The sequence below is a fragment of the Fistularia commersonii genome, chromosome 18 (genome assembly GCF_037954325.1).
Source record: "Fistularia commersonii isolate RoL2024-O1a breed Wild chromosome 18, RoL_Fcom_v1.0, whole genome shotgun sequence".
In the NCBI taxonomy this organism is placed as follows: Eukaryota; Metazoa; Chordata; class Actinopteri; order Syngnathiformes; family Fistulariidae; genus Fistularia; species Fistularia commersonii.
Window position 1 is genome coordinate 15,370,001 of NC_141301.1, and position 27,667 is coordinate 15,397,667.

At 43.9% G+C, this 27,667-nt stretch overlaps 1 protein-coding gene across 2 annotated transcripts in view; it reads left to right on the forward strand.

Annotated features, from left to right (window-relative positions):
- igsf9ba (immunoglobulin superfamily, member 9Ba) overlaps positions 1-27,667 on the forward strand; it is a 64,256-nt gene that overhangs the window by 2,111 nt on the left and 34,478 nt on the right. For both annotated transcript variants that reach the window (XM_086164774.1, XM_086164775.1), the window contains exon 2: positions 13,280-13,477. In XM_086164774.1, coding sequence (XP_086020900.1) covers positions 13,280-13,477 — 198 coding nt within the window. The remainder of the gene's footprint in view (positions 1-13,279; positions 13,478-27,667) is intronic.

The following is a 27,667-nucleotide window of genomic DNA, read 5'->3' on the forward strand; positions in this document are numbered from 1 at the left end:
TTTCGTGTTTATATCTCTAAACAGCAAGGAAGGAATAAATGTTAGCTCGCTTCACGTGAGGTTCGAATTAGCATTACATGTCCTGTAAGTCGCACTTCCGTCTCGGTTCCACGTCGGTAAAAGCGTCCGCAAAGCAACCGGTTAGCGATATTAATCGCGGATCTTCCAAAATAGCTCAGCCGCGAGCAATCGGTCACAGTAAATGGACGGTCGAAGAAGTTTCCTCATGCCAAGTGTCCGTCGGGGAGGCAGCATATGCTCGGGGAGACTCTAGGTTAGTTCAACAAAGTCAACGGTGACTTGGCAACCAATCAAGGTGAAGCAAAAGGGACTCTGATGGCAATATAGCAGTAATTAAATGTCATTGGCAAGAGCCGGTGCGTTTGAAGGACTATTTTCGGCCCGGGTGACTGATGGCAGGCTCGCTCCCTCGTCAGGTTTTGTGCTTTTTGAACACGAGTTGGAGTTTTTCCTTTGCAGCATTTGTCGAGCCGGCTTGGGGCCGGACGGTTTTCATGTGCGATCCCTTCCTCCTCGATGTCCCGCCGCTCCCCCCCCCCCCCTGAGCAGCGCCGCGGCGTATTTGTCTTTTCTCCGACACCGGGACGGTCGCTTCCTCAAAGACGAAAGTTAAGAGAATCAGATAGTATTTGTGAAGGTGTCAAAACCGTCAGTCGTGAATCCGAGGCTTCCCACCAGCGCCGGAGACGCCTCTGTCTCGGGGGGTCCGGAGGCCTCGGATCGCAGCTCAGATAAATCCGACGGACGGTTTTGTCTGGATCTCGGAGCTGCGCGAGACGCCGGAAATGTTTCGACGTTAAAAAATCCACGGATATAATAACCTCCGAGTAAACAAAAAGCCACGCTGAAGTCACTTTGCAGTTGGTGAAAATACAGTGGTTTGTTCCAGAAGGGAGTTCGTATGTTGATTTTTTTCGTACCTCAAATTTTTCCCCATTTAAAATAACAGAAAACAAATGAATTCGTTCCAACTCCCTCCCCAAAACTCACAAAATAAGGATATTAATAAAGAAAAAACTTCGAAGAAGCAGGATATTAATAAAGCAAGGGACATCAGAAACTTTGTATCTTAAAAAATAAAAAGTGATTTGTATGTTAAGGAGCCGGTATACTCTTGTTTTTCACGGGGGCTTCGTTCCAAAAAGAACCCGTGATAGGCAAAAAAAACGTTAAGTAGAAACCTTTATTTTTTTTTACAATTATTATACAATTGAATACTCTATTATACATTGCTGCTGTCGTCCTTATGTTTTTTTCTTCCTTCTTTATGGAACGAATGGAAGATTCATTCATTCTTTAATGCCGACCTACAGCCGCATAGCTTTTAGCTTCCCTTAGCATGTCCAGAAGTTTAACTTTATCTGCCATAGATAGCATCTTCCGCTGCCTTTTGGGCCCTTTTGTCGCTCCAGAGCATTTTGTCAACATTATGGGTTTTAGAGAAACTGGAAATTGCGAGAGAATTTGCACGTACATCATGTGAATTTGTCAAGCTGTTTTCCGTACGTGTACATATTAAACTGCAACGTTATTGACGCGCAGGTGGAGAAGGAGCGGAGTGACTTTTTAGCCAATCAGAATGCAGAACACAATGCACAATGCAAGTCCGTGAAGTAGCGAAACCGTGAAAAGTAAACCGTGTTATAGCGAGGGATCACTGAATTGTAAATAGCAAAAAAAGCGTGATAGGCTTTTTAAAATAGCGGACTTCTGTTTACTTGGTTGCAGATTGCTTGGCGGCACGTTGGCGCCGCGGTTAGCGCTTCCGCTCTGCTGCTTGGATTCCCGCAGGAATGCCTGGGGTTCCTCAGGGTTCTCCGGGTTCCTCCTGGACTCCAAACACATGGAGGACATTCAGAGGAGACCCTGCATCACACGTGTCAAACTCCAGGCCCGCGGGCCGAATGTGGCCCGCCGCCTCATTTTCTGCGGCCCCGCGAGAACGTCTTAAAAGGTCTGATCGAGGTCTGGTCGATGTCATTTTCAACAAGCGGAATTGAGGAATACAAATGATCTCTAAATGTCCAGGAAAAGAAAACCTGATGCCGATGGAAGGCGGTTTCCAGAAAGACGGGAAGGCCGATATATGTCCGCGCTTCAAGGAGACGTCTTTTGTCTTTTGTGTTGCGAGGCGGCGTCAGTTGTCAAAGAGTCCAATCTACGTCGGCATTTTGACACCAAACACGGAGCTCAGTTAGCCTTCCAGTAAAACAACCAATTGATATTGATATAAAATGACATTTTCTTTATTCTCCCGGATAGTTTGATCATTGATTGACGGAGTCATGCGGGTTTCTTAACCTGACGATATAAGAGGATTGATGTTGTAGAGCAACTAGTATTTTTACATCTATGCAAATGCTTATGTGACATTTAGGATTTGAAGGAGTTATTTAACATGAAGGAGTATTTACAGTTATTTTACGTAACATTTATACTGTTACCGCTACGAGGGCGACCGTGACGCTGATGTGGCCCGGCGAGCGAGCGTCTCGGCCAATGGCGGCCCGGGACGGTCCGGGATAAGCGGTAGATAACGGATGAACGGATGTGATGTAGGAATACAACGCGCGACAACTCTTATTTGGAAAGACCAGTGTGGAATTCCAGCGGATTGGTGTGTGTGAGACTCGCAGAGGAAGAGACGGTGACGGATATGGATCCCGTCATTTTAAGATAGATCGGATGAATAGCTCAAGTTGTTAAATTTCACGGAGGCGTTCTCTCCTCACTAATGTCGGTCTGGAGCTTTATGTGCTGTTGTTTCACGGGATTTATTGTTGATAAAAAAAAAAAACCTAAAAAAAAAAAAAACCCAGTGCCCTTACCGGCATTAATTAGACAAGCCATACTAAAGTGCTAATAAGAGCTATTAGCAGCAATATGCCTCTTTGTATAATTCATTTAATACACCTTGGCGAAGACTTTCACTACAAATCTAAGAAATTGCTGCAAGTGACTCTTCAATGACTGACTCATCGCCGGGGTTCCGGTGATTTACAGCCCGGCTAAAGACGCCCTATAATGCGCACCTCTGGCATTGCAACACCCAACAATGTTGGTTCGCCCTTTGTGCCTTTGGCAAGCGAACACCATTTCACATCTCTCTCTCTTTCTTTCTCTCTCCGGCTGAATTTGAGCAGGTGTCAGCACATCCATTGCATCCCTGACTGAGCATTGCCTGTCGGTGGGAGCGAAAACACCTTTGCAATTAGAGCGGGCCAAATAATGACCGGACAAAACTCAATCCATCTTTTTCTGCACTGAAGATGAACCGCCGCAACCGGAGAACAATTACGTTTTTATGTATATATCGGAATCAGAAAAAAAACATTACTGGGGGGCGCATAGGGAGAAAAAAAAACGTTATTTGGGGGCGCATGGGGGTAGCAACATCAAAATTGTGAACATTAAGAATAAAATGAATTGAAAAATAAATTAAAAAAATTATAAAAATATATATATGTACATATATATATTTATAAATATATACAAATATATAAATATAATCAGAGAATCATATATATATTTATGAGATGAGAAGATGAGAACAACTTTATTTATCCAGAAGGAAATTGTTGTGCCAGAGTTTCAAGCAAAAACATAACAATAATAGATAATAGTTGGAAGGAGGGAGAATAAGAAATACAATAAAATATAAATTGTCAAGGTTAAGGCTATCAAGTGTTCTAAGGTCTTTAGTACAAAGATTTGAAAATAATACTATAAAGATATATAAAGATATAGAGATAAGATATAAAGATTATAAAGATATATATATAGAAATATAAATTATTGTGGGGTTTGCAGGGTTTGCTAGGAATTGATGAGTTAGACGCTCTGGGGACAAATATATCGTTTTTTTGTTTTTTTTTTTGTTAATTTTGACTAATATGCAATATAGCTGTAAAATAATGATAATTTAATCAATGAACAGGTGAGCCCAGGACAGCCTCGCGTGATTGACGCCACCGTAATAGTATTTCATTTTGCAGTAGTTTTGTTGAAATTGTTATTGTCGTCCCCGGTGTTGTGAACACAAGCTAATATCCAATAGCAGGTCAATGCTTCGGTCGCATTTGCATCCATGATGGATCCACCAAGATCAGCAAATAATTATGTTATGCGTGTTCAAGGTTTGCCATGTTTGGCTGTTTTGCAAATGTTGTTTTAACTTCTACATTACATTATTTTTATTGTGACATTTATGATATTTCGGAGTCTGCCATGCTGCTGACAACAAAGACGTTGCAAAAATGACAGATGTTCACCAGCCGCCCCGGAAAATGTCAACGCATCTCTGCGATGAAGTGGCTCGGAGGTGTGCTCGTGTGAACGTGCACGGGAACGGATCCCTTTTTTTTTTCTTTTTTTTTTGCATTTATCCACGGGAAGCTTGGGTTTAGGCCACAGCTCCCTCTTCTCCAAGAGGTGCACGTAGAGCACGGCTGCCGAGCGCAGACGATTCATCCGAAACCGGGTCTCGGATCCTGGATTTCTAAATCTTTATTTTTTAATGTTGGCCCGTCTTTGTCGGCTGATTTTACACGCAGCTGTAAAATTGAAGGCCTTGATAGCCACAAATATATATCAGAATCAGAATTAGAAAAAACGTATCTGGAGGGCACATCAAATTGTGAAGATCGACGAATAAAATAAAATGATATTTGTATATAAACAAATTTTTCATTTTAATGTTTTCTTTTTATTTTATTGTCTATAAATATATATATGTGTGTATATACATACATTATATATTATATTTTATATCTATATTTACATCTATTTTAATTAGTTGTTATTTTTTGAGTAAATACATTTCTATTATTTATATATATTTTTAAAAATATTATATACACGTATAAAATGAATTACTGTACAGAATTGTGCAAATAGTAAGAAACAATTAGCATATATGCATTTAACAGTATATATATGTATATATAGCTTTAGGTTGGCCCGTCTCATAAAAGAAAACTCTGTGAAAAATAAAAACACTTTTGTTGTCCAATATTTATCTGGAACAGGTGGTTGACAAATGACTCTGCGGCTTTTCCTTTGAAAAAGCTGGATTTGTGTGCCGCTGGCGTGTGTGTCCACGGGTGTGTGTTTGCATACGCAGCGCCATTCCGCGAATTCACAACGACCCGTGGATGGAAAGTAAAAAGAAGATCCCTTTTATTTTGTGCGTTTTACGCGGCCGCGCCGCTCTGCTATTAGGCCGAATTTGGATGTTTTGTACGGCGCGGCTGATAGTTACAAGCAAATTAAATTAGCGCTGTCATACAGATTTGCAGATACAGGGATTACCTATGCTGCCTACTACTACACAAACACACACACACGCCGGCAACACACTCACACACTCAGGCCATTCTCTGATGTGACCTTCAGCTATGCAGCCTGGCATTCAATTACCGCCCTGTCAGTGGCCTCTCCAGCCCAGTGGCTGCACGTCCTTGAGGTCCTCCCTCCGGTCTATATTCCATCCCGTCCGCCACGCCGTGCACGCACCCTCCCGCTCGTCTCTCGCCGAAGTTAGCCTTTGCTAATGCTAACAGCACTAGATTTTCGTTCGACCAATTGGAATGCCGTGATATCGTTGGAGAAATAAATTCAGACGGAGACGAATCTGCAGCTGGACAGCTGTGGATAAACCCCGAGCAGATGCGTCCTGTTAGCTTTTTATTATTATCTTTTTTTTTTTATATGGCGTTGTTGTGAGTGTTCCTGAATGCTTTCTATTAAGCGCGCTAAAAAAAAGCGCGCTCAAGGATGAGGAATCTCCCGCCTGCCGACCCGTTCGGAAGATTTATCCGACCGATGACCCGAATGCTTTTCTTCAAAATCACAATCACGGCAGTAAATCCGGCGCGTCTCGAGGAAAGATGCATGAAAGATATCGCTCTTCTTGATTTATTAGCCGTCGGATTCGTGTTACTCAACGGACTGACGGATGAGGTGCCGCCGCACTTCATCTTGCAAGAGCCGGTTGGTGACATTAACTGTAAAAACATGGCTGGCTCGCCGTCATCTCCGAGACACATTCATTCCTTAATCCGTTAAGAAGCAAACGTGAGGTTGCGAGGTTTCTCGCCTCGTCTCACCGCCAGAAGGTCCGTGGCTGGATCTCCACCGGGTGGCTTTCTGTGCCGAGACTCCGCGTCCAGAGGAGGTCCATTGGAGATTGTGCGTCTCTGTATGACGAATGGACGTTTGTTGCACGTGTGAATGAGGGAGCGAACGGTTCGATGCCTCTCCGCGCGGCTCTGTGATTGGTCGATCTCCCGCGCCTCTCGCCCAATCAGGGTTAGTCTCCGGCAGTGAACGGACAAATTGGCGGTTATATTTCGCGCCACTTTAGAGGACAAGATAAGCCTGATTTGTCGATAACGCGGCTCAGGATTATGTTTTTCAATGACTTGATTTCACATCCTGCGTGAAAAATCAAATCAAATCAAATCAAATCAAATCTTTGTAGTTACAGTTAACAGTTAAGACAATTTATATTTCATTATATTTCATTGTATTTCTTATTCTTCCTCCTTTCTACTATCAGCTATCTATTACTGTTATGTTTTTACTTGAAACTCTGGCACAACAATTTCCTTCGGGATAAATAAAGTTGTTCTCATCTCATCTCATATCATCTCAAAAAGAGCGAAAATCTTTAGCATTCCTGTGTTCATGTTTCATTTTTTTTTAGAACACGTGCAACACATGTGAGTTACACTCCAAGCTGCACTCAAACTTCTTTTTTCACCGCCACTGTTCTATTGCAATGCTCATATTCATCATCATCTATAATCATATGTATCATAATGTTTCTGTCGGCACATATCGGCATGTTGTTTATGCCGCCGTAGGTTTCGGTGACTTTGCGGGAAACACGAGGCGGTGGGAGGTCAGTCTACTCGGGCTCGACCGAACCCGAAGACTCCTTTCACATTTCAGGAGCGCCGTCTGTTTACGAGGCTACTCGTCTCACGTGCTGCAAACGTTGAGTCGGGAGCGGAACTGTTTCCCCCGAATAAGTCCAAATAAACCCCAGCGGGTTCTCCGTGTTTCCATCAAGGAAATGAAAACGGCAAAAGCTGTGATCAAGCCGGCGCTGATCGTCCCCTCTCGAGGATCTCCTAATTGGATTGGAGAATCATTAGCCCCTTCCCTTCCCCCTCCTCCTGCAATATTTTATCTCGTGTCTTTTACAACGCGGCCGCCCCACCAGAAGTACCAAAACGTCACGTCAGCCGGAAACCTAAACCTGCTAAACCTCATTAGCCCGAACTGTCTGCACAGAGGCCGGAGATGTCAGCAGCGTGCTCCGCTGCGCCGCCGAGCTCCGGCTTGTGCTTCATGTCAAGTGACTCTACTTACTCAAAGCAAACAATGTGTCCAGTGTAATGTTGTCGAAGAAATCTGAGGCACTCGGGAGGGTAGTGAACTTAAAAACCCTTTGATTTCTCATAGCCGTTCGCTCTTAGTAACCATGCTAACGGGCCCGCACGTTCACTGCGACCCATCCTGCGGGAACTGCGCATCTCCGGATGGCGTGACCAACCCCCGATGCATTGGAAGCGCTAAATAAACAACTCAATGTGAGTTTGCATCGTGATCCGTGAGCCGAACCTCGCACGTTCTTTCAATCGGGCTTCTCCTACGATCAGATCTGCTCCAGAGTCTGCAAAACACTGTGTTGCTACATGCTAACACACCCTGGTTGTAATATGTCAGGAGAGCTTTATAAGATAAGATGAACTGTATAGATCCCCATGGGGGACATTATTTTGTCACAGCAGCGCAACGGTTATAGTATCAATAAATATGTATATAAATATAAATAGAGAGACAATTAGAAGATGGCAAAAGACATCCACTAGTAAAATAGACACCAGAGAAAAAGGATAAGCGTGGCCATAGGAACATAAAGAGATGACAATAGCAATGACAAAAATAAACAAAAATAAGAAGGATGCGAATGGGAGGAGACCGACAAGGATAAAAATAGACAACGGCGTTGACACGTGTATATTTTGTTTATTAGATGCTTATTATATATTCATCCCCCTTTGATTCTGGGAAAGACACCAAACATTTGAAAATAGTTTAACTTGCAGAAATCAAACAAAGGTCTTTTTAACTTACTTTTCCTTTATTCATTCCGTACTTTTATCCTGCCGTCATTCACACATCTGGACAATGTCGGGTCTCCAGGGAGGAACCCGGAGAACCCTGAGGAACCCCTGGCAGACACATGGAAGGCCCAGCTGTGGGAAATCCACCCGGGGAAGCTTCTCCCTGATAAACCAGTGCGCTACTGGGACGCCATTTATTTCAAATATGCCTCATCTTTGCAGAACGACTATCTCCCGTATGTTTTTCATCGCTCGATTAATTCTGTCGATTTAATTCGGGTAAAAAAAAAAAGCATCTTTTCTGTGTTTCCTGGTCTCCCTCAAAGACCGGTGGCGTTTTGGTGGTAAATGGCAGCTCAGCGTAGCTATTTCCCCCTCCCTTTATTCCCAGCAGTCCACAATAGCAGAGCAGATTCATGGCGCGCCCCCTCCCTCCGATAACTGGCAGGCCACATCTCCACTTTAAAAAGTGTAATTTGATTTAATCTGCTCTGTTTCAGTTCAGAATGTGCGCTGGCCGAAAACGAATAAAGTGGATTAACTCTATCGCGGGGCAACGCAGATTAAAACGGTAACCACAATCACTAAGTGATGCATACGGGCTTTGGAGGTGGTGTTAAAAGCTTTAGTTTTCAGACAGGGAAGCTGTGTGTATGGAAAAAAAATGTTGTTTTTTTTAATTCCGGTTGCGGGGAAAAGGCCGCACGGCGCTTCCAGGTCATAAAATATCATTTCCATTTCACACAACGGTGGCAGTCGCGGAGCAGAGCGCACGTTGTTGCAGAGGGCAGCGACCATGCTCCCTCCAGGTTAAGCCTGTAATTACTCCATATTAGTGTGCTTTTTTTCCCCCATAAATGATGCAAATGATCCCACTAATGAATGCTGTGGGTTATTTAAGTTTTGTCGAGAGCGAAGGCTCAGCTTGCGTCTCTATCCCCGAAGCGATATCCCCCCGGGGCGGGCGAGAGGCCGGGCGAGCGTCCACGCTCGCTACGATGGCGGAGATTCTGATCGTTCAGTGGACGTTGGGATGGAAGCCGGGGGGAAAACAAAATCCATTCTTAGAGTGATCGTTCTGCTGAGGCAGGTAGGCTGACCTACCAGGCATCTGATAGTGCAGGGCAAGCTTTGCCACTCAAAGAGCCGTTTGGAGCCGGAAAGAAAACACCGGGAGCCAAACAACGCCTTTCGAAATTTTAAATTAACACAGCGGATAATGCTATTTTTTTTTTTTTTTTTTTTGTAGAGTGACCAAAAATATTTGAGCGCATTTTACTTAGCTTTTATCTACAAGATCGCCGTAATCTTCAAATTTGAAATGCCGAACAAACAAAAATAAAATGAATTGTAATTAAAAAGCAAACCAAAAATGCCGTCCTCTCTCTGTGAGCTGTCATCCTTTTACTGCTGTGTGTAGTTGCATATTAAGAGTGTTAAAATTTTTTAACTGCATTACATTTTTTTAAATTTAATTTTTAATTTTTAAAATAAAAAAAAATTAAAAATTAAATAAAAAAGAAATTAAATTAAAAAATAAAATTAAATAAAAAAAAAATAAAAATTGAAATAAAAAAAATAAAAATTTAATTTAAAAAAAAATTATAAGAAAATGATTTTTAATTTTTTTTTTAAATTTAAAATGACATCTTTAATTAAGTCATCATATTCAAAAGCCGCAGGACGCCGACCCGTGTGATAGTTCAGATAGTTCGGGTGGCGTTCGTCTACGTGAAGCTGCTCCGACCAACGATCGATCCAAGAGCGGAGCGGCGGAGCCACAAAAAGACCCACCGGCAGACGGAGGTTTATCTGAAGAAGGAAAGAAGAAACCTGCACACGATGACCGCTGAGCCGTTGATGTCGGCCATGATTGTAGTTTTAATCCATTGTAGTCCCCCTGTCTTCGCCCTCTCATGGCCACAGTGATTTTTCTTTGCTGGCTGTGTTTTTTTTTTCCGCAGTTCGTCTTGTTTCTAAAACCTCTTGGCTGGTTTTATTTTCACGATTTGGATGTAAAAACCTGATTTTAATATGAAGGGAAAGTGTGAAATCCATCAGGTTCGTCTTTTATTAACCTCGGCAGTTCCTCCGGATGCAAAGCATGTGTCTTCTTCTTCTTCTTCTTCTTCTTCTTCTTCTTCTCCTTCTCCTTCTCCTCCTCCTCCTCCTCCTCCTCCTCCTCCTCCTCCTCTTCTAATCCCTCTCTTCTTCTTTTTCTTCTTCTTCTTCTTCTTCTTCTCCTCCTCTTCTAATCCCTCTCCTTCTTCTTCTTCTTCTTCTTCTTCTTCTTCTTCTTCTTCTTCTTCTTCTTCTTCCTCCTTCCTCCTCTTCCTCACCCTCCCTCTTCTAATCCTCCTCCTCCTTCTCCTCCTTGTTCTTCTTTTTCTTCTTCTTCTTCTTTTTCTTCTTCTCCTCCTCCTCCTCCTCTTCTAATCCCTCTCCTTCTTCTTCTTCTTCTTCTTTTTCTTCTTCTTCTTCTTCCTCCTTCCTCCTCTTCCTCACCCTCCCTCTTCTAATCCTCCTCCTCCTTCTCCTCCTTGTTGTTCTTCTTCTTCTCCTTCTCCTTCTTCTTCTTCCTCTTCTCCTTCTCTTCCTCCTCCTCCTCCATCCAACCATCTCCTCTGCGTCCTCTTGGCTCGCTCCATCTAACTCCCAGTCCTCTTTCACTCCGTCCATAAACCTCCTCCTTGTTCTGCCCCCCCGGCCTCCTGCCTGGCAGCTTCTACCTCATCATCCTTCTACTCGGTTCTCCACCATCCGTCCTCTGAACATCCAAACCATCTCAGTCTGGGCTCTGATTTTATCTCCTCAAACATTTGTGTGTGTGTTTGCCGCCAGCTAGTAATACATGGACTAACTTTCAGTATTAGTAGTTAGTGTTAATTTTATAATATTAAAATAAAATATAAATATAAAATAAAATGTTAATATTATAATATATACAACATAAACTAAAATACAATATATAAAAAATATAATCTAATATTAAATTCAAATTATATTCTAATATTAGTATTATATATCATAATATAGTGTTCATATTATAATATGAGAATTATGATTATATTAAAATATAATATCAAATGATAATATAAACTATAATATACAAAATACAAATTATAATATAATAGTAAATATTGAATAATATCTAATATTTCCTCAAATGAATTTCCCCTAAGTGTTCAATAAAATCTTATTTTATCAATAGAGCCTGTCTGAACTGCTTGTCGATGGAAAAAGCGACAATTAAGATGGTTTGTTAAGGTGGAACAAAAAGCACCGTTTTCTCAGGGTGTGTGTCGTGTCGTGGACGTTTGCTGCGCCCTCGACTGTTACGCTCCGTGTGTGTGTGTGTGTGTGTGTGTGTGTGTGTGTGTATGGCTTTGGCGAGGGTTGCCTCCTGCTGGTTTGAACTTCTTTTATGCTTCCTTTCCCCTTCTTCTTCATGTTCATGTAACTGTTTTCAGTTTCTCGTCCTAGTCGGTGTGTGTGTGTGTGAGTGTGAGTGTGTGTGTACTGAGGATTTAAACTCGTGGCATACAGCGGTTCCAAACCAGGAATTTCATGCCATCAGGTGTTGTCTTCTTTAGACATATTGTTAATCTCATGTCAGATGTGGTGTCATGGACGCTTCTGCATCCTGGCTACAGATACTGGACCCAGCTTTATCTGCTGTGACAGCTAAAAAACATCAATTTTATACCATAGATTCTCAACCAAGTGTGTGATTGGGAGAGTTATCTGTTTTTTTTTTTTTTTTCTTCGCCTCGTTGTCAAGTCATTTTCATCCTGTTTATTTTTATCCTCGTTGTCATTACGTTATCTGTTCCTATCCTTGTTATTGTCGTCGTCCTTTTAATTGTCTCTTCTATTTATATTCATATTTATTGATATTGCTATTGCTATTGATATTGCTAGCACTGCTGTGACCAATGAATTCCATCTTATCTTATCATATCTTATCTTATCTTATCTTATCTTATCTTATCTTATCTTATCTTATCTTATAATTGCTGCCAGAGACTGGAATTAGCAGGGAGGGTGCAAATAGATGAAGTTAGCAGTCCTACTTCAGAAATGCGCTGCAGCTCATGGAGTACCAGGGGCGTCGCCGGACTCCTGGTACTCTGAAATAATCAATTTTCCCGACCGATGAAAAGACAGCAGCGGCAGCAGCAGCATCTCAGATGGTTTGTTCCAGGGAGATCCATACTGAGTCATAACATTCAGGTCCAGTTGAAAAGAAAAGTTTTTTTTTTTTTTTTTTTAATTGAGCAGCAAACCGTCGTTTCATTATCAGTGAGTCCTTCATCTCCTGTTATCTGACGTCCGTTATCACGATTTTCCCGCAGGAGTAACTTTGCTATAAGGTGTCGGGCAGTACAAGGGTAATTTGGACGGTGCCCTGAAAAAGTATTGAGTTCAGCACTCAGCCCACGACGGGAGAGCTGTTTTTCTTGGGTATTACTGTTATTCTTTCATTATCCATCGCGTTTATCCTGCAGGGCCACGTCTGGGAACATACAACCATTCACTCTGTCCTTTGTCATATAGAGAATTCATTTGGAGAAATCCAAGCTACTGGGTAACCAGTAGCAACCATAAAAACCAGCCGCAACCATAAAATCCTATCTTTAACCTAAAAAAAACAAAAACTGTGCAATATTTCATTTCACTGTGCAATATTCAGAACTGTGCAATATTTCATTTCATAACAGCTACACTAAAATTTTTCCTTTTATCATACTATTGTGCACTCCTTACCTCACTTGTTACTAAGACACCTTATAGTTTCACTGAGACACTTTATAGTTTATAGTGTATTTTTATTTCTAATTCTGCCTTTTTCTTTTTATTATTTATTACTGTTATATTTTCTGTAACTCTGGCACAACAATTTCCTTCGGGATTAATAAAGTTCTTATCTTATCTTATCTTATCTGTATCTTTTAGTACCCAAAAGCGTCGGGACAAAGCAGCCAGAGCCTCACGTCACCTCACATTATTGATAAGCTGAATTCTTCTGGGTCACAATTCGGAGTGTGTGATGAATACGCCGGGAGATGTTTTTTTTTTTAAGGTTATTGCGCTTTTATCAACACCCCGCTTCGTCCACCCAGGTGCCCACGGAGTGAGAGAGGAACCCCGGTTTGTGACGGCGCGCGCCGGAGAGAGCGTGATCCTGGGGTGTGACGTTTCCCCTCCCCTGGATGGCCAGCAGCCCCCCTATGTGGTGGAGTGGTTCAAGTTCGGAGTGCCTATTCCTTTCTTCATCAACTTCCGCTTCTACCCTCCCCATGTGGACCCAGAGTATACCGGTAAGCGAAATGAAACATCCACACATATTGCAAAAAAAAAAAAAAAATGTACGAAAATGGATAGCATTTTCTACGGCTAATGCTAATGCTAACAGGCGTTCTTGAGGAATTTGGTGTTAGTCCACGATTGCAAAAACAGCACAAGTGCGCGCGGCGTTATTGTTATCAGACAGTCATTTTAAAGAGCTGGAAAAGAAAAACACATCTGCTACCCAGTTAGGGATGGGTGCTGGATCGAAAAAAAAAAAAAGAAAAAAAAAGTCTACTGAGTAGTTTGTGTTGACACATATCTCCGGTAAGCATCTGAGGTAGAGCCTGTTTTTTTGCACGAAATGTCACGTATGCGAGAATACATATTTTGTATTATATGTAAAATAAATCATCTTATTTTTTCAAAACTCCACTCAGATAGTCATTTTAAGACACCGAAAAACGCAAACATCCACTCCTTCACATCGTCCCGAGGGCCCGGCCCTCGCACGGCCCCGGGACCGAACCCAAACCGTCAACAAGTGCCAATTTATAGCACGGATGAAAAAGCGAACCCGGCCGCGTTCGTCAAGGTTGTTTCCCTCGTCACACAAGAGGAAGAAGACGTCGCGGCCTGTCACTTTTTACCTTCTGATGTTGTGCATGATGATAGCTTTACATCAGCGTTGCTGATACAACAGTATGCCTGACGTGAGACTCCTTCTCTGCTCGGCGCTGCGAGACCGGGGAACAAATCCCCAAAAGGATGAAAGCTCCTGTCAGAGATGTCAAAACGGGACGGGGCATCCTGAAAACAGAGGAGAAGTCAACCCCGAGTGCCAAATGAAGAATTTAACTCTGCCCGCGGACGCGTGAGTCGATGCACAATCGACCTCGGACCGCAGAGGTCCTCGGCCTGAGCGCCGCCGTGTCGCTATCGCCGGCTAGCGTTCCTCCTTCCGAACGCCGCTTCGAACCGAAATGTTTTCACGGGACTACGAGTCCAGCACCAGAGGGCTTCTGATCAGTCCCTGCCTCCAAATATCGTTCATTTTCTCCGACGCTCATCCTGCACTCCGGGTCAAAGGTCCACAGCCATCGGGATGCAGGATGAGCGTTGTAGATTCATGTAGAGACGTACAGCCGTCGACCCGGAGAAAACCCACGTGGACGCGATGAGAACATTGGAACTCCACACAGAAAGGCCCTCCTGACCAGAGACCTTCTTGTTGGAAGCACCAACCGCTGTGCCGTGTTGCCACTGTCCAAATAGTTGAGTAATTTATCTCGACAAGCAGACCACGAGTGATCTTTAAACCCAGAATCCTTCTGCCGCCGAGTCAAACCTGCTTTTGATTGAAGCGACTTTTGCCTGAAGAGCCACAGGAGAGGATACATCAGCTGAAAATGGGTAAAACCTGTGTAATTACCTTGTACAGGAAAAAAAAAAGCAAAAAAATCGGAAGCGCGGCGTCCCGGTCTTAAAATTTCAAAATATTATTAATGTTTCCATGTGCACTTTCAAGTTCTTCTTGGGTCTGAAGATGATAGAAGGATGAAACAGCTTGCAAAAATACTAAACTCGTGTTTAAAGTCTTGAAAGACTCCAGAGACGGATCCGTTCCCCGGTCATGCTGTACTTTGATTACCTAAAAAAAGGAAAAAAATCCTACCAGGTCTTTGCTCATGTATTTTTCCCCCCTTAATCTCTCATAAAGTGACGGCAGTTGAAAAATTAATTAGGACCTACATTGTTCTACCCGTAAAATCCACCACCTCTTCTAAGTATGAAGCAAAACGCTGGTCGTGGGAGATGCCGCCTTTTGGACGGAGTAGCAAACATCTACCTCATCCCGATGAGGCTTAGATCACCGAAGGTCTTTTTTTTGGGGGGTTCTGTCGGCTCCCCACGGCTCAAACTTAGCCCCGCTTTAGCATTCAGCACGTCTTCCACCAGGTTAAATCCCTCACCCGTGTTGTCGCTCTCATCAATAGATGCGAATGATCCAAGCGTGTATTTACCGGCGACCTCGATCTGTTGTTCGATCTATAAGTCTCGACTTACCACCGGGAACCGACTAACACCGTGTCTAATGGCGAACAATCTGTCAAATCCGGCGGGGTATTGTTCTCTGGTCAAGAACAAGAGTGTTTGGGTTCCTGTTAGCCTGGGATTCGCAGCTGGTCACGGGCCAAGTCATTTTCTCACTACAAGTTAGCAATTTGGCAATTCAGCACTTGACCAGACAGCAAAGAGGCTAAACAATATTCCAAGAAGAGCGGGCTGCGTGCCACTGAAGGGCTCTGTAATGCTGCAAAAAGTCCTGCACAAAACAAATTTAATATTACACTGCACATCTGGGGTCAAATCCATAAATTATATACCGAAGTTATGCATTAGTGGACTTGACACGAGCTAATGCTGACAACCACGTTTAGCCACGGCGTCGCCTTGGTGGAAAAAAATAACAAAAACATAAGTTGGTGGAAGTGGCCCTGGAGGACACACACACCCACACACACCCACACCCACACCCACACACACCAATATCAACTGCGCTGGACAATCCAAACAAGCTAGTTGTTCTGCTCTGCTAAACTAGCACTCTTTGCCTTTACCCTTCTATAGGGTATCTTTCACTGACATACAAGGGTTTGGGGGGGTTTAAGGTGCAAAGTCAGTTCCTCATAGGGAGGAACCACCCTTCACCTTCTCCAGGAAACAGTTCAACCAAAAGTTTAGCTCTTGCTAAAGCTCTTGCTGGAAGTAAAAGCACCCCACAAACCTTTCATGGGCTCCCAAGGCAAATAATGCTTCTTCTTCTTCTTCTTCCTCTTCTTTCGGCTTTTCCCTTCAGGTGTCGCCACAGCGAGTCAACTTTCTCCATCTAACCCTATTCTCTGGATCCTCTTCTCTCACACCAACTACCTTCATATCTTCTCTCACTATGTCCATAAATCTTCTCTTTGGTCTTCCTCTAGACCTCTTGCCTGGCAGCTCCAATTCCAGCATCCGTCTACCATTATATCCACTATCCCTCCTCTGTCCATAACCCAACCATCTCAGTCTGGCTTCTCTGACCTTCTCTCCAAAACATCTAACATGTGCTGTTCCTCTGATAGACTCGTTCCTGATCCTCTCCATCCTGGTCACTCCCAAAGAGAACCTCAACATCTTCATCTCTGCAACCTCGAGTTCTGCTTGCTGTCTTTTGGTCATTGTAACAAGGCAAATAATGCTACCAATGCTAAAAGACGATAAGAACGTTAGCCACTCCTTCTACAGCAATGTCAGACATCGTCTTTTACCTCCAAAGCCCAAGATGTTTCCAGCACAATACGTTGGGTGTTTTCCTGCTTGCAAATGAGTCCCAGCCATCAGCACCCCCAAAGTTGATGTTGGTCCTGATCAGGTCTTCCCATCCCTTCATCTGGATCTTGAATCAAGACGACTGAAGAAATGTTTGCGGCGTAAACCGATATAATCATACTAAGCCACTGCGATGTGTTTGTCCATGTTGAGAAGAAGAAGAAGAAGAAATACACCGCCATATTCAGCTGTGGTGGTGCAAGAAACTTCTCAGCCACCAACCGGAGGCCATCAGGTCTGTGTCCTGAATGCATGCGAGAACGACTAGCCAGGCCTCGGTGGACCGCTTCGAGGAGATCACCGGACAGAAGGCACAGCTTGCGTGGCTCGGTGGATGTCATAAATATTTAAAAGTGTCTGCTCAGTTCTGATCTCCATGACAGGTCTCCACAGGGACCCGGTCCGTTGTCGTTATTGTCTTTATCTGTTTCAAAACATCGAGACTCCAAACTTGCTTCTGTAAGTGCAGGTCTTTCATCTGAACTGTATTCTGCGTCAATCAAATGCTAGCCAGGGGAGATGCGTCTCACGTCACAGGTGTGTGTGTGTGTGTGTGTGTGTGTGTGTGTGTGACAGGATTGCGGTCAGTCTTCTGGGATTTCTTGGAATGGTGAATAGAATGGAGACCCAGATTTTGTGTGCGACACACCCGTTCGCCGCATCCCTGACGGACCTCCTTGAGGTCCTCTGAACGCAACATTGGACGATGTTGGTCGAGAAGACCTGGCTCTCAGTATCTGCTCTAATTCATCTCAAAGGTGTTCTTTAAGGTTGAGGTCTTTGCAGGACAGTCAAGTTCATCTACACCAGACTCTGTCGTCCATGTCTTTATGGACCTTGCTTTGTGCACTGGAGGACAGTCATGTTGGAAAAGGAAGGGACCAGACTGAAATGTCTCGGTATGCTGAAGCTCTCAGAGTTCCTTTCACTGGAACTGAGGGGCAGCGCCCAGCTTCTGAAGGACGACCCCACACCAAAGCCCCCGCCACCAAACTTCACGCTTGGCACAATGCAGTCATACGAGTACTGGTCTCCTGGCGACCGCCAAACCCGGACTCGTCCATCAGATCGTCAGATGAAGAAGCACGATCGGTCACTCTGTAGAAGGCGTCTCCACTGCTCTGGAGTCCATTGGCACCTCCGCAACCCCACGCTTTGCACTGCACTTGGTGACGTGTGGCTTGGATGCAGCCGCTCAACCATGGAAACCCATGCTATGAAGCTCTCTGCGCACTGTTCTTCTGCTCATCTGAAGGCCACGTGAAGTTTGGAGGTCTGTCGCCGTTGACTCTGCAGAGAGTTGCCCACCTCTTGGCACGATGCGCCTCAACATCCGTAGACCGTAAGTTTACGTGGCCTAACACTTTGTGCTGTTGTTCTCAAACACGTCCATGTTCTTAGAATCCAGCTGATAGTTGACAGTTGAATATTTAGGAGCGAGGAAATGTCACGACTGGATTGGTTGCACAGGTGGCGTCCTGTCACAAATGTTTGTAAAAACAATGATCGGAACATCCGATCCCCATTATTTGGATGGGTGAGCTGATGCTTTTGGCCGTAAAGTGTAGGTTCATTTTGCGGGGACGGGATTCAAAAAGCTCCTGCAACGAATGTGGATTCACTCGGGATTCTTCTCAGAAGCCTGCCGGTGTAACTGCTAGAAACCAGAGTTTCTCATGGGCCGTCAACAGTATTTCTGGCGCTTTGGAGGTCCGCAAAGTAGTCGGGATTGCAAGCGAGAGACGCCAAATGGAAGGGAACGCGTTCCTCTTCTGGGATATTTAAAGAAAGTGTAATGGCACTTAGCAGCAGGGAGAGCGTTGGCCTGAATAAGCCCAAAGTCAGGTGGAGAGCGAGAACCATCCGGCCGGTGTGGGAATCTCAACGGACGTGGACCCCCGCCGGGCCTCCTTAAGTTTTCTTATCTCCACATGTTCAATAACGATTGGAAGAAAAAGAAATGGGAGCAGGGCTCATCTGGCTCCGTGGCTGTGCGGAGCGGTGATGGATTCGAGCCGGGGGCCCCGAAGCAGCGTCTTCAGAAATGTGCACGTGAGCTGGAGATTAACCCGGCAGCTACAGCCCTTTGAGGGTGAAGACTAAGTAGAAGAGTCCCAAAATATCTGAACGCTGTAGTTTACCCTGTCTCTCCTCAAATAACTTCAAGAAAAATAAATTCTCTGCAAATATTCAGGGTGGCGGACGGATTATTTACACGTGTCATGCCCGAACTCTGTTGTCTATTTTTCGCATCCGGCTTATTTTTGTTTGTTTATTTTATTTTTGTCATCGCCATTGTCACTCTGTTTATGTTCTCGTTTAGTTTTGGTTCTCTGTTTTCACCCTTACTGTCTTTTTTTTTTTACCATTCTTTCGTCCATTCTTATCCTTGTTATTGTTCTCGCTGCTGTCTCTTTATCTGTGGAGGTCTTTTGCTATTTTCTAATTGTATATTTATATTCATATTTATTGACACAATAACCATTATGCTGATGTGATACATTTTGTCACAAAATAAATAAATATAAATAAATAAAATAATAACAAAACACATAATAAATAAATCAAACTTTTATATTATAATTAAAACAAAATAATAATAAAATACATAATAAATAAATCCAACTTTTATATTATAATTAAGATAAAATAATAAAATGCATAATAAATAAATCAAACTTTTATATTCTAATTAAAATAAAATAATAACGAAATACATAATTGATAAATCAAACTTTTATATTATAGTTAAAATAAAATAATAATAAAATACATAATAAATAAATCAAAGTTTTATATTATAATTAAAATAAAATAATAATAAATACATAATTAATAAATCAAACTTTTATATTATAATTAAAATAAAATAATAATAAAATACATAATTAATAAATCAAACTTTTATATTATAATTCTTAGTGGACTCAAACTGTCTAAATAGTGTCAAATGTAGATGTTTTCTATCTGTAGATGAATTTTGGTCATAATGGGTGGAGAAAAGTGTCAGGGGTACAAAGACTATTGGCCAGAAGGAAAGGAAAGGTGGAGGAGACGGTGGTGAGATGATCTACAAACACTGACAATGAAAAGAAGACAGGAGACGTGAAGGTTCGTGGAAGACGTGGAGATTCTCTTTGGGAGTGACCAGGATGGAGAGGATCGGGAATGAGATGTTTTGGAGGGAAGGTCAGAGATGGTTGGGTCATGGACAGAGAAGGGCAGACGGATGCTGGAAGTGGAGGTCCAGAGGAAGACCAGAGAGAAGATGGATGGATATCATGAGAGAGGAGATGAAGGTAGTCGGTGTGAGTGAGGAGGATCCAGAGAACAGATGGAGAAGGTGGATCAGCTTTGGTGAATTACCCAAAAGGAAAAGAAGCATATTGGTCATAGGTTGTCCATGTTCTCCCCATGTCTGTGGGGTTCCTCCGGGGTTCTCCAGGTTCCTCCTGAAGTCCAAACACATGCAGGGGGTTGCATGTTGCCGTATGGCGTCCGGGGTGAACCTTCGCCTCTCGCACGACGACCGCCGCCACGATCACTCATGCGCCGATGGATATCGATTGTGACGATTTGCTTTGACGATGAAGGAAACAGGTGATTTTTCATGATTTCCGGCGTGATGGTGGAAATCTGTCCGAGCGAAGCCCGTTTCTGAAAACAAAGTGGACGTATTGCGGTGCGTGCAGCGTGCACGTCGCTCTAAATCCTCTCCCTGAGAAGATCGACCTTCCATTTTCCCTGCGGAAATAGTCTAACATCGGTTTGGACTTGAAGCACTGGGATCGAACCGGCCACGTTCCGTTTCTGGTACGGCGGCCGTGGTTTAACCAGCGACTCGGCGGTTTCCTGCTGCATTGTACAAACCGTACGCGCTTTCCCAAACACTCCAAAAAAACAAAACAAAAATACGAACAAGGTTTGGATGAAATGATTAATTACACCGACGACAGCGGACGGATTTTCGGGGATGCATATTCTATGTGCTCTCCTCTCAGTGGAAGCTTTGCATCTTCTGCTGATCCAGACAACATGTCTGCCTCCTCGCCGGCTTCCTCATGGCGGGGGAACCGATTCTTCTGACGTCTCTTTGTTGTCTGAGACGAGACGGCGAGCTGTCAAACTGGGTCACGGCGTCGGGCTCCTGCCCTCTCCTCCGAGCAGATCGTCGCGCCTTGGTTTCCCGTCTCGGGAGAGAGTCGTGAAACGTGCAAATAGCGGATATATTTGCCTTTTTTCACATTAATAGGGTGAGAATCCTGTTTAATTGAATCCCTCCCGATGGGCTTTTCAAGCGGGGGCGCAGGCAGGGCTCTCGCTGGAAGCTCCCTTCAATTCAGAGGTGGACGACGGAGGAAACCGAGCCGCGAGAGGCGGGTTTTTTAATTTTGTTTACACTCGGCCGACGGCGGACCGAGAGCGAGCGCCATCTCACTCCGCCGTGTTCACTCCCGCTCAAGTGGCAGCAGCCATGTGGCGTCAGGTCTGCCGCCGCCGCCGCCACCGAATTATCGGTGAACAGATGCGGCGTAAATATGGCCAGTTTCATTCGGCGGATTAAAGCCCGTTCAGGGAATCGCTGGTGCATTTTGACCGTATGATAATCACATCAGACCGGCGTTGATGAAATGCTCTTTTGCAGAGGCTCTTTTGCGGCGTCCAAATAGAGTCATTCATTGTCTACACCGCTTATAACACACGGTCAATCACAAGTAGAAAAATACAACCGTTTAGGATCTCCAGTGGACCTCCTGCATGTGTTCGAGGAACCCCACGCAGACATGGGGAGAACATGGAGACTCCATACAGATTGCACAGAATCCACCCAGGGACCTTCTCAATGGAAGACCAGCAGGAACTTTGCATCTCTGGATGGCGTTTCTAACCCCGGTGAGGCAAATAAACATCTCTGTGAGTTTGCATCCCGGTCCGTGAGCCGAACCTCGCACGTTCTTCCGATCTATCTGTCCATGTCGGGCATCTCCTACGATCGTTTTTTCTCTGGAGCCTCCAAAACACCATGTGTTGCTACATGCTAGCACACCCTGGCTTCTTACACAGCTTGTAATATGTCAGGAGAGCTTCATCAGATAAGATGAACTGTATAGATCCCCATGGGGGAAATTATTTTATCACAGCAGCGCAATAGCTATAGTATCAATAAATATGAATATAAATTTAAATAGAGAGACAATTAGAAGATAGCAATGACATCCACAAATAAATAGACAGCATAGAAAACAACAACACACAGAATGGAAAAAAAAAACAGCAAGGGTGAGAATAGACAACCAAAACAACAACAACAAGGATAGGAACTTAGACATAATGACAATAGCAATGACATAAAATAAACAAAAATAAGTTGGATGCAAATAGACTGAGACCAACAAGGATAAAAATAGATACAAGAGAGTTCGGGCATGACACGTGTGAATGGTAGTGAGGTTTTGGAAGCACAGATGCTCCTCCGACCACCAGTGTGGAAGAGGAAGTGCAAACCACCGCGCCGACCATGCCGTGATATTGCTTCCAGGACAAATGTAAACAGTAGCTCCTGGTTACGTGTCCTGGTTTGGAAGCAAGGCCAGTTTCATCCATCCATCCATCCATCCATCCATCCATCCATCCATCGTCTGCTGCTTATCCTGCATTTAGGGTCGCGGGGGGGGGATACTGGAGCCCGGACTGGTTGTTCAATCGCAGCGCCACATATGCAGAAAAACAACCATTCACTCACTCATTCGGGGCATTTTTTTCCCCAATTTTCACCACACAGAAAGGTTAATGCTGGCTATTGATTGGTTACGTCAACTAACGGATGACGAAAGAGCAAGAGCGTCGAGTTGAATGCTATATGAGATCGTCAGTAGATAGAAAAATGATGAAAAAGTAGGACGTATGGTAGCGAGTGCCGTGGTTCTTAACCTGGGTTGAATCGAACCCGAAGTCAACTTGTGACCGTTGTGACGTTTCGTCGTGCGATCGCTTTCTGAATATTTTAATCTCTTCACACTAGAGATAGGACTCGGTGTCCGAACTACATGATTTACAATGCCGAGTTGAGCAATTCTAATTTAGCACCGGCAAAACTAAGGCAACATTTAACTTTATTCATTCCTATTTATTTTGTGTGAATTTCATGTTTTGCTGTTTTTTTTCCTTGAACACATCATTGATGTTGATGCACGGTTCATTTTGTGCACCAGTCAAACACATACCTATGTCTTGGATTGGAAAAAAAAAAAAAAAAAAATCACATTTTATTTTTCCAGTCAAGAAGGGTTCGGTCAAAAAATCCTGACCTTTTCAAACATTAAGCAATTTTTCCCAATTTTCTCCCAATGAACCAGCTGCACATTTTTGGACCGTGAGAGGAAAACATGCAAACTCAAATCCAACCGGGATCCTTCGCGCTGTGAGGTCGAAGCGCCCAATCAGATTCCTCTAAATCCAGATGCTAAGGAAACAAATCGTTGATGTGAAATTATTTAAAGATATGATTCCACGCCCTCTCATTATGACATCCCCCCCCATGGATTAGCATTCATGCAATCGCTGCTCCACGAGAAACAGTGCCTCGCAGGCCGCACCTCCCCCGGATGCTACCGCTAATATTTCCTGCGGCTATGGGAAAATTACAACGTTTAAAAACATCTATTTCTGTGTCAGACTCAGGCAATGGCGTGATCAATAATTCAGATGTGAGAGCGGGTGAATTTCTGCCGTCAGATGAACACGCTCGGGGAGAAGCCTTCGGAATAACCAAAATCACATCCCTTTGAACATCGGCTTGAACGGAAGCCGTAGAACGGACCTGCGAGCGGTTCGGCAGCGTTATTCCCCCGTGTTGCTCGCACCGACAAATCTGTATTAATGGAATATACGGCCGTCAGGTGGAAATAATTCTTGTTTTCCTGGACATGCGAGGAGGTTAAATTACAGAATTTATCCAAGCGGAGTTTTACACGTCACAGAACGAGTCCTTTTCACGCAACTTACAAATCGGCCCTTGTTTTCCCATCTCGCCATCTCCCGATTCGATTTCGTGACGAGAGCCTGAAATCGCGGGGAGCGACGATGCCCCCGATTCCGTTGTTTATTTCATAAAGACCGGTGAGGCGCGATAATATCTCCGATCGGGGGCTTTTGTTAATCTATGCAGAATAATCATTCGCCTTTTAGCATCGATTTCTCATTAACGGCGCTTCTTCGCATCGCGAGGCCGGTCGCCGCGAGGCGGCCGTGTCACATCGACTCCGCCAATCCCGCGACTTTTCCGCGGGCGATGTGATCCCGACGAGGTGTTAGCTCCTCTGTTTTCACACCAGACGGAAGCCGATGTCGCGCGAGTGATAAATGCCCGAGGGGCAGGCGGAGACGGCGCTGTTAACTTTGTTTACAGCTACGCCCGCTCGCTCTTTGACAAATGGGAGCCGAGGTTGATCCCTACCCTTCAAGACAACACCTACTCCGCTCGGCACTTCGGCGGCCGGGTAAAAATAGAACCTTAAAGACAAACTACCTTTTTACCGCGAGGCTGCAGTCTCCGCTCTGGCCTCCGCGACTCCGCCGTATCGATTTTCTGCTAACAGAAATGTCGGTTTTGCACCCCGACTATGACAGTGATGTCAGTATTTGAGTATCTGTCTTTTGCATAAGCGCAGTTCTGCCGGAGCGGTCGGGCCGGCCTCCGCATCAAGGCGTTTTTGCCTGACACCCGTTCCGCGGGAACAGGAAACAGTACTTATAGTGCATTTCCACTTCAAAGTTTTGGAAAAATCGTCCATCTCGGAGCACTTTTCAGAGCCGGCGGAAGCAAATGTTTCAGTCTGTCGGGCTGTCAGAGGCAGCCGTGTGAGCAGCGGGGTGGAAGCTCGGAGACAGACAGCTTAGCGGCCCAGGATTTCACCACGCCTGGTTTCTTGAACTTCTCTCATCCCTCGTGATTTACCCCTTTTAGAATTCCAATTTATCCCGAGCCGTGAAGGGAAAAGTGTCGGAGCCGGACAAGTTTTATACCAAACTTATGATTCCTGTGAAGTGAACGGCTGTTTTGCGTTCCCGCAGAGACGTGAAATATTATATTTTAATTCGGTCGAAGATTCATAAATATGTAAAGCGACAGGCGGGCGCTATGTTTTGGGAGTCCGGATTCAGGCTCATGTAGGCCAAAGGTCAGTTCATTTCAATCTCGATCTCTCACCCAACACCTTCTTGCACTGAGCTGCGCATATTTGCATCTCCCTCCAGGCCATCTGCATTATATATATACCTGAGCACTGTATACACTGCTCCAAAAAATAAAGGGAACACTAAAATAACACATCCTAGAGCTGAATGAATGAAATATTCCTATTATGTACTTTGTGCTGACAACAGAATCGCAAAAAAATGATCCATGGAAATCAAATGTATGAACCCGTGGAGGTCTGGATTTGGAGTCGCACTCCAAATGAAAGTGCAAAAACACACCAGGGATGATGTCATGTCCTTAAAACAAGTCCAAATCAATCATTGTTGCTTCCTAAGTGGACATTTTGATTTCACACAAGTGTGATCGACATGGAGTTACATTGTGTTGTTTAAGTGTTCACTTTATTTTTTGGAGAAGTACATATAACTTCTATGTTTTTATTTATTTACATATTTATTTCCATTAATTTTTTTATTGTACATAGTCTGAGCCGGGAGCTTTCATTGTGATGACAATTAAAAATCTTTATTCTTGATGGATGTGTAGTGTAACCCCGCTGATTTTTCATTTTAGCATTACCATCATTTCCGGACTATTGAGCGCACCTGAATATTAGCTGCACTGGCTTAAAATAACTAAATAAATCTATGCATATATATAAAAGCTGCACTTGTCTATTGACACGGAATTTTTTTTTCTCAATTTTGAATTAAATGCATACCGGTAACATGCACAAATACGTTCTGGAAATCCTTTTTTCCGAACAGTGCCTGTAACACGGCTAATGAAAAAGATGAATGTTAAACAACATGAGGAAAAGTCCATCCGTTTTCTATCCCCACTTTGTTGTCCTCCAGCTTCCACCTGTGCACTAAAACCGTTAAAGTCGTCTTCATTGGTGTCAGAATTTCACGGTAATTCGATTGGTCCGATGTGACGATGCTAAATGTTTTAGTGAAGCTTGTTAGCTCCCAAAAAATCCATAAATTACTTGCATCCTTGTTTAAACCACAGTGTTCAAAGCGTATGAAAAGGTAGTGGCTTATAGTCCCTAAAGGACGGTACCTTGGACGTTTTGGGCACCCCTGCGCTAACCATACTGGATGATATGTTAGCTTACCACTTACAGTACCTGCGCTGGTAAGTGGTAATCCAAATAGTCGAGGTGGCCATAACACAACTAAACACAACCACTCAGGACTCGTATGCAGCGGCAAACAGGAAGCAGATGTTCTACAGAGTCGGTGAAAGGCCTCTTGCAAACGAACCCTGGGAGCGCAGAGTTCGCCCTGTCAGATGGACAAGATGGTGCAATGCCATTGGCTCTTTGACAGCTGAGAAGTAGCAACTTAAAGTCTGTAAATCCACAAATGTAGTCTTTGCTTGGCACTTTCTTGCAGAAGTTGAGTTCCTCTCTACGTTGATTGCTTGGCTTAAAACATACCGTTTTGTTTCAGGCGTGATTTCTGATGTTAGAATACGTCCACAAATGGTCTACCTTTGTATTGTCTTATCTCCAAAGGCTTGGAGGTCGGTGAGGGATCATTCAGCTGAGGGGATATGAATGTCCAATTTTTTTTTGTGTGTTGTCTGTTTGCTCTGCGAGTGACTCGCAACCCATCGTGGTGTTTTCCTGCTTTCCAACCAGCTCTTGGAGTGGATCCAGGCAGTGAGGCTGCTCCGCCACCATAGCAGCAGCAAGATGCCAAACAGCAAGGCCACTGAATGCATCTGAAGATCACATCAACCTTATATTTGGCTGTAAAAAAAAACCAAACAAATTTCACACAAATGGAGGTGGACATCTTAAAGGAGAGGAGGACGGAAGGGATGGGAAACGAGTCCATCCCAGGGACAAGTCAGACTGAGATGCTTTGGATATGTACGGAGGAGGGATGGTGAAGATCTGGCTGGAAGGATGCTGAGGTTGAAACTTCCAGGCAGGAGGTCCAGAGGGAAACCAGAGAGGAGATTTATGGATGGAAGGGAAGAGGGCAGGAAGTTAGTTGGTGTGAGAGAGGAGGATGCAAAGGAGAGGGTTAGATGGAGGCAGGTGATTGGCTGTGGACACCCCTGAAGAGAGCAGGCCAAGGGAAAAGAAGAAGGATGTCCTAAAGGGCGGATTACATTAAGAGAAGAAGCTCATCTATTCAGTCTTGTAATGCCAAGAGAATAATGCATCATTTCGGTCTCCTAAGTAAACAAAACTGAACTATAGACGGGTGAAAAATGTACAGAGACAGAAGATGATAATGACTGCATTAACGAATGAGAACGAGGGGTCACTGGAGGCTTCCAGCAGTAAAAAAACGACATTTATCATCTGACACGCCTTGGCAGTCAACGGATTTTTATTCACGAGGTGAATAAAACAGGTAGATATAGGCACTCCTCATCAAAATCACTGAAATACAAAAAGGATCCAAAAAAAAAAAGGATGGCTCCATTAGAGTCGCATACTGTACAACATCTATACCAAGTCATAGTGAGGCTATTATGAAGAGTGATGGTGTCCCAGTGCTGGAATAAGACATCCATCAGTCTTGAAGTCCAGGCTTGAAGGTCTGCTCACTTTAACAGAACTTCACACCGCACAAAAAGATGGTTGAGAACACCAAAATTGAACCCATGGCTGGTCCGTAACAAGCAG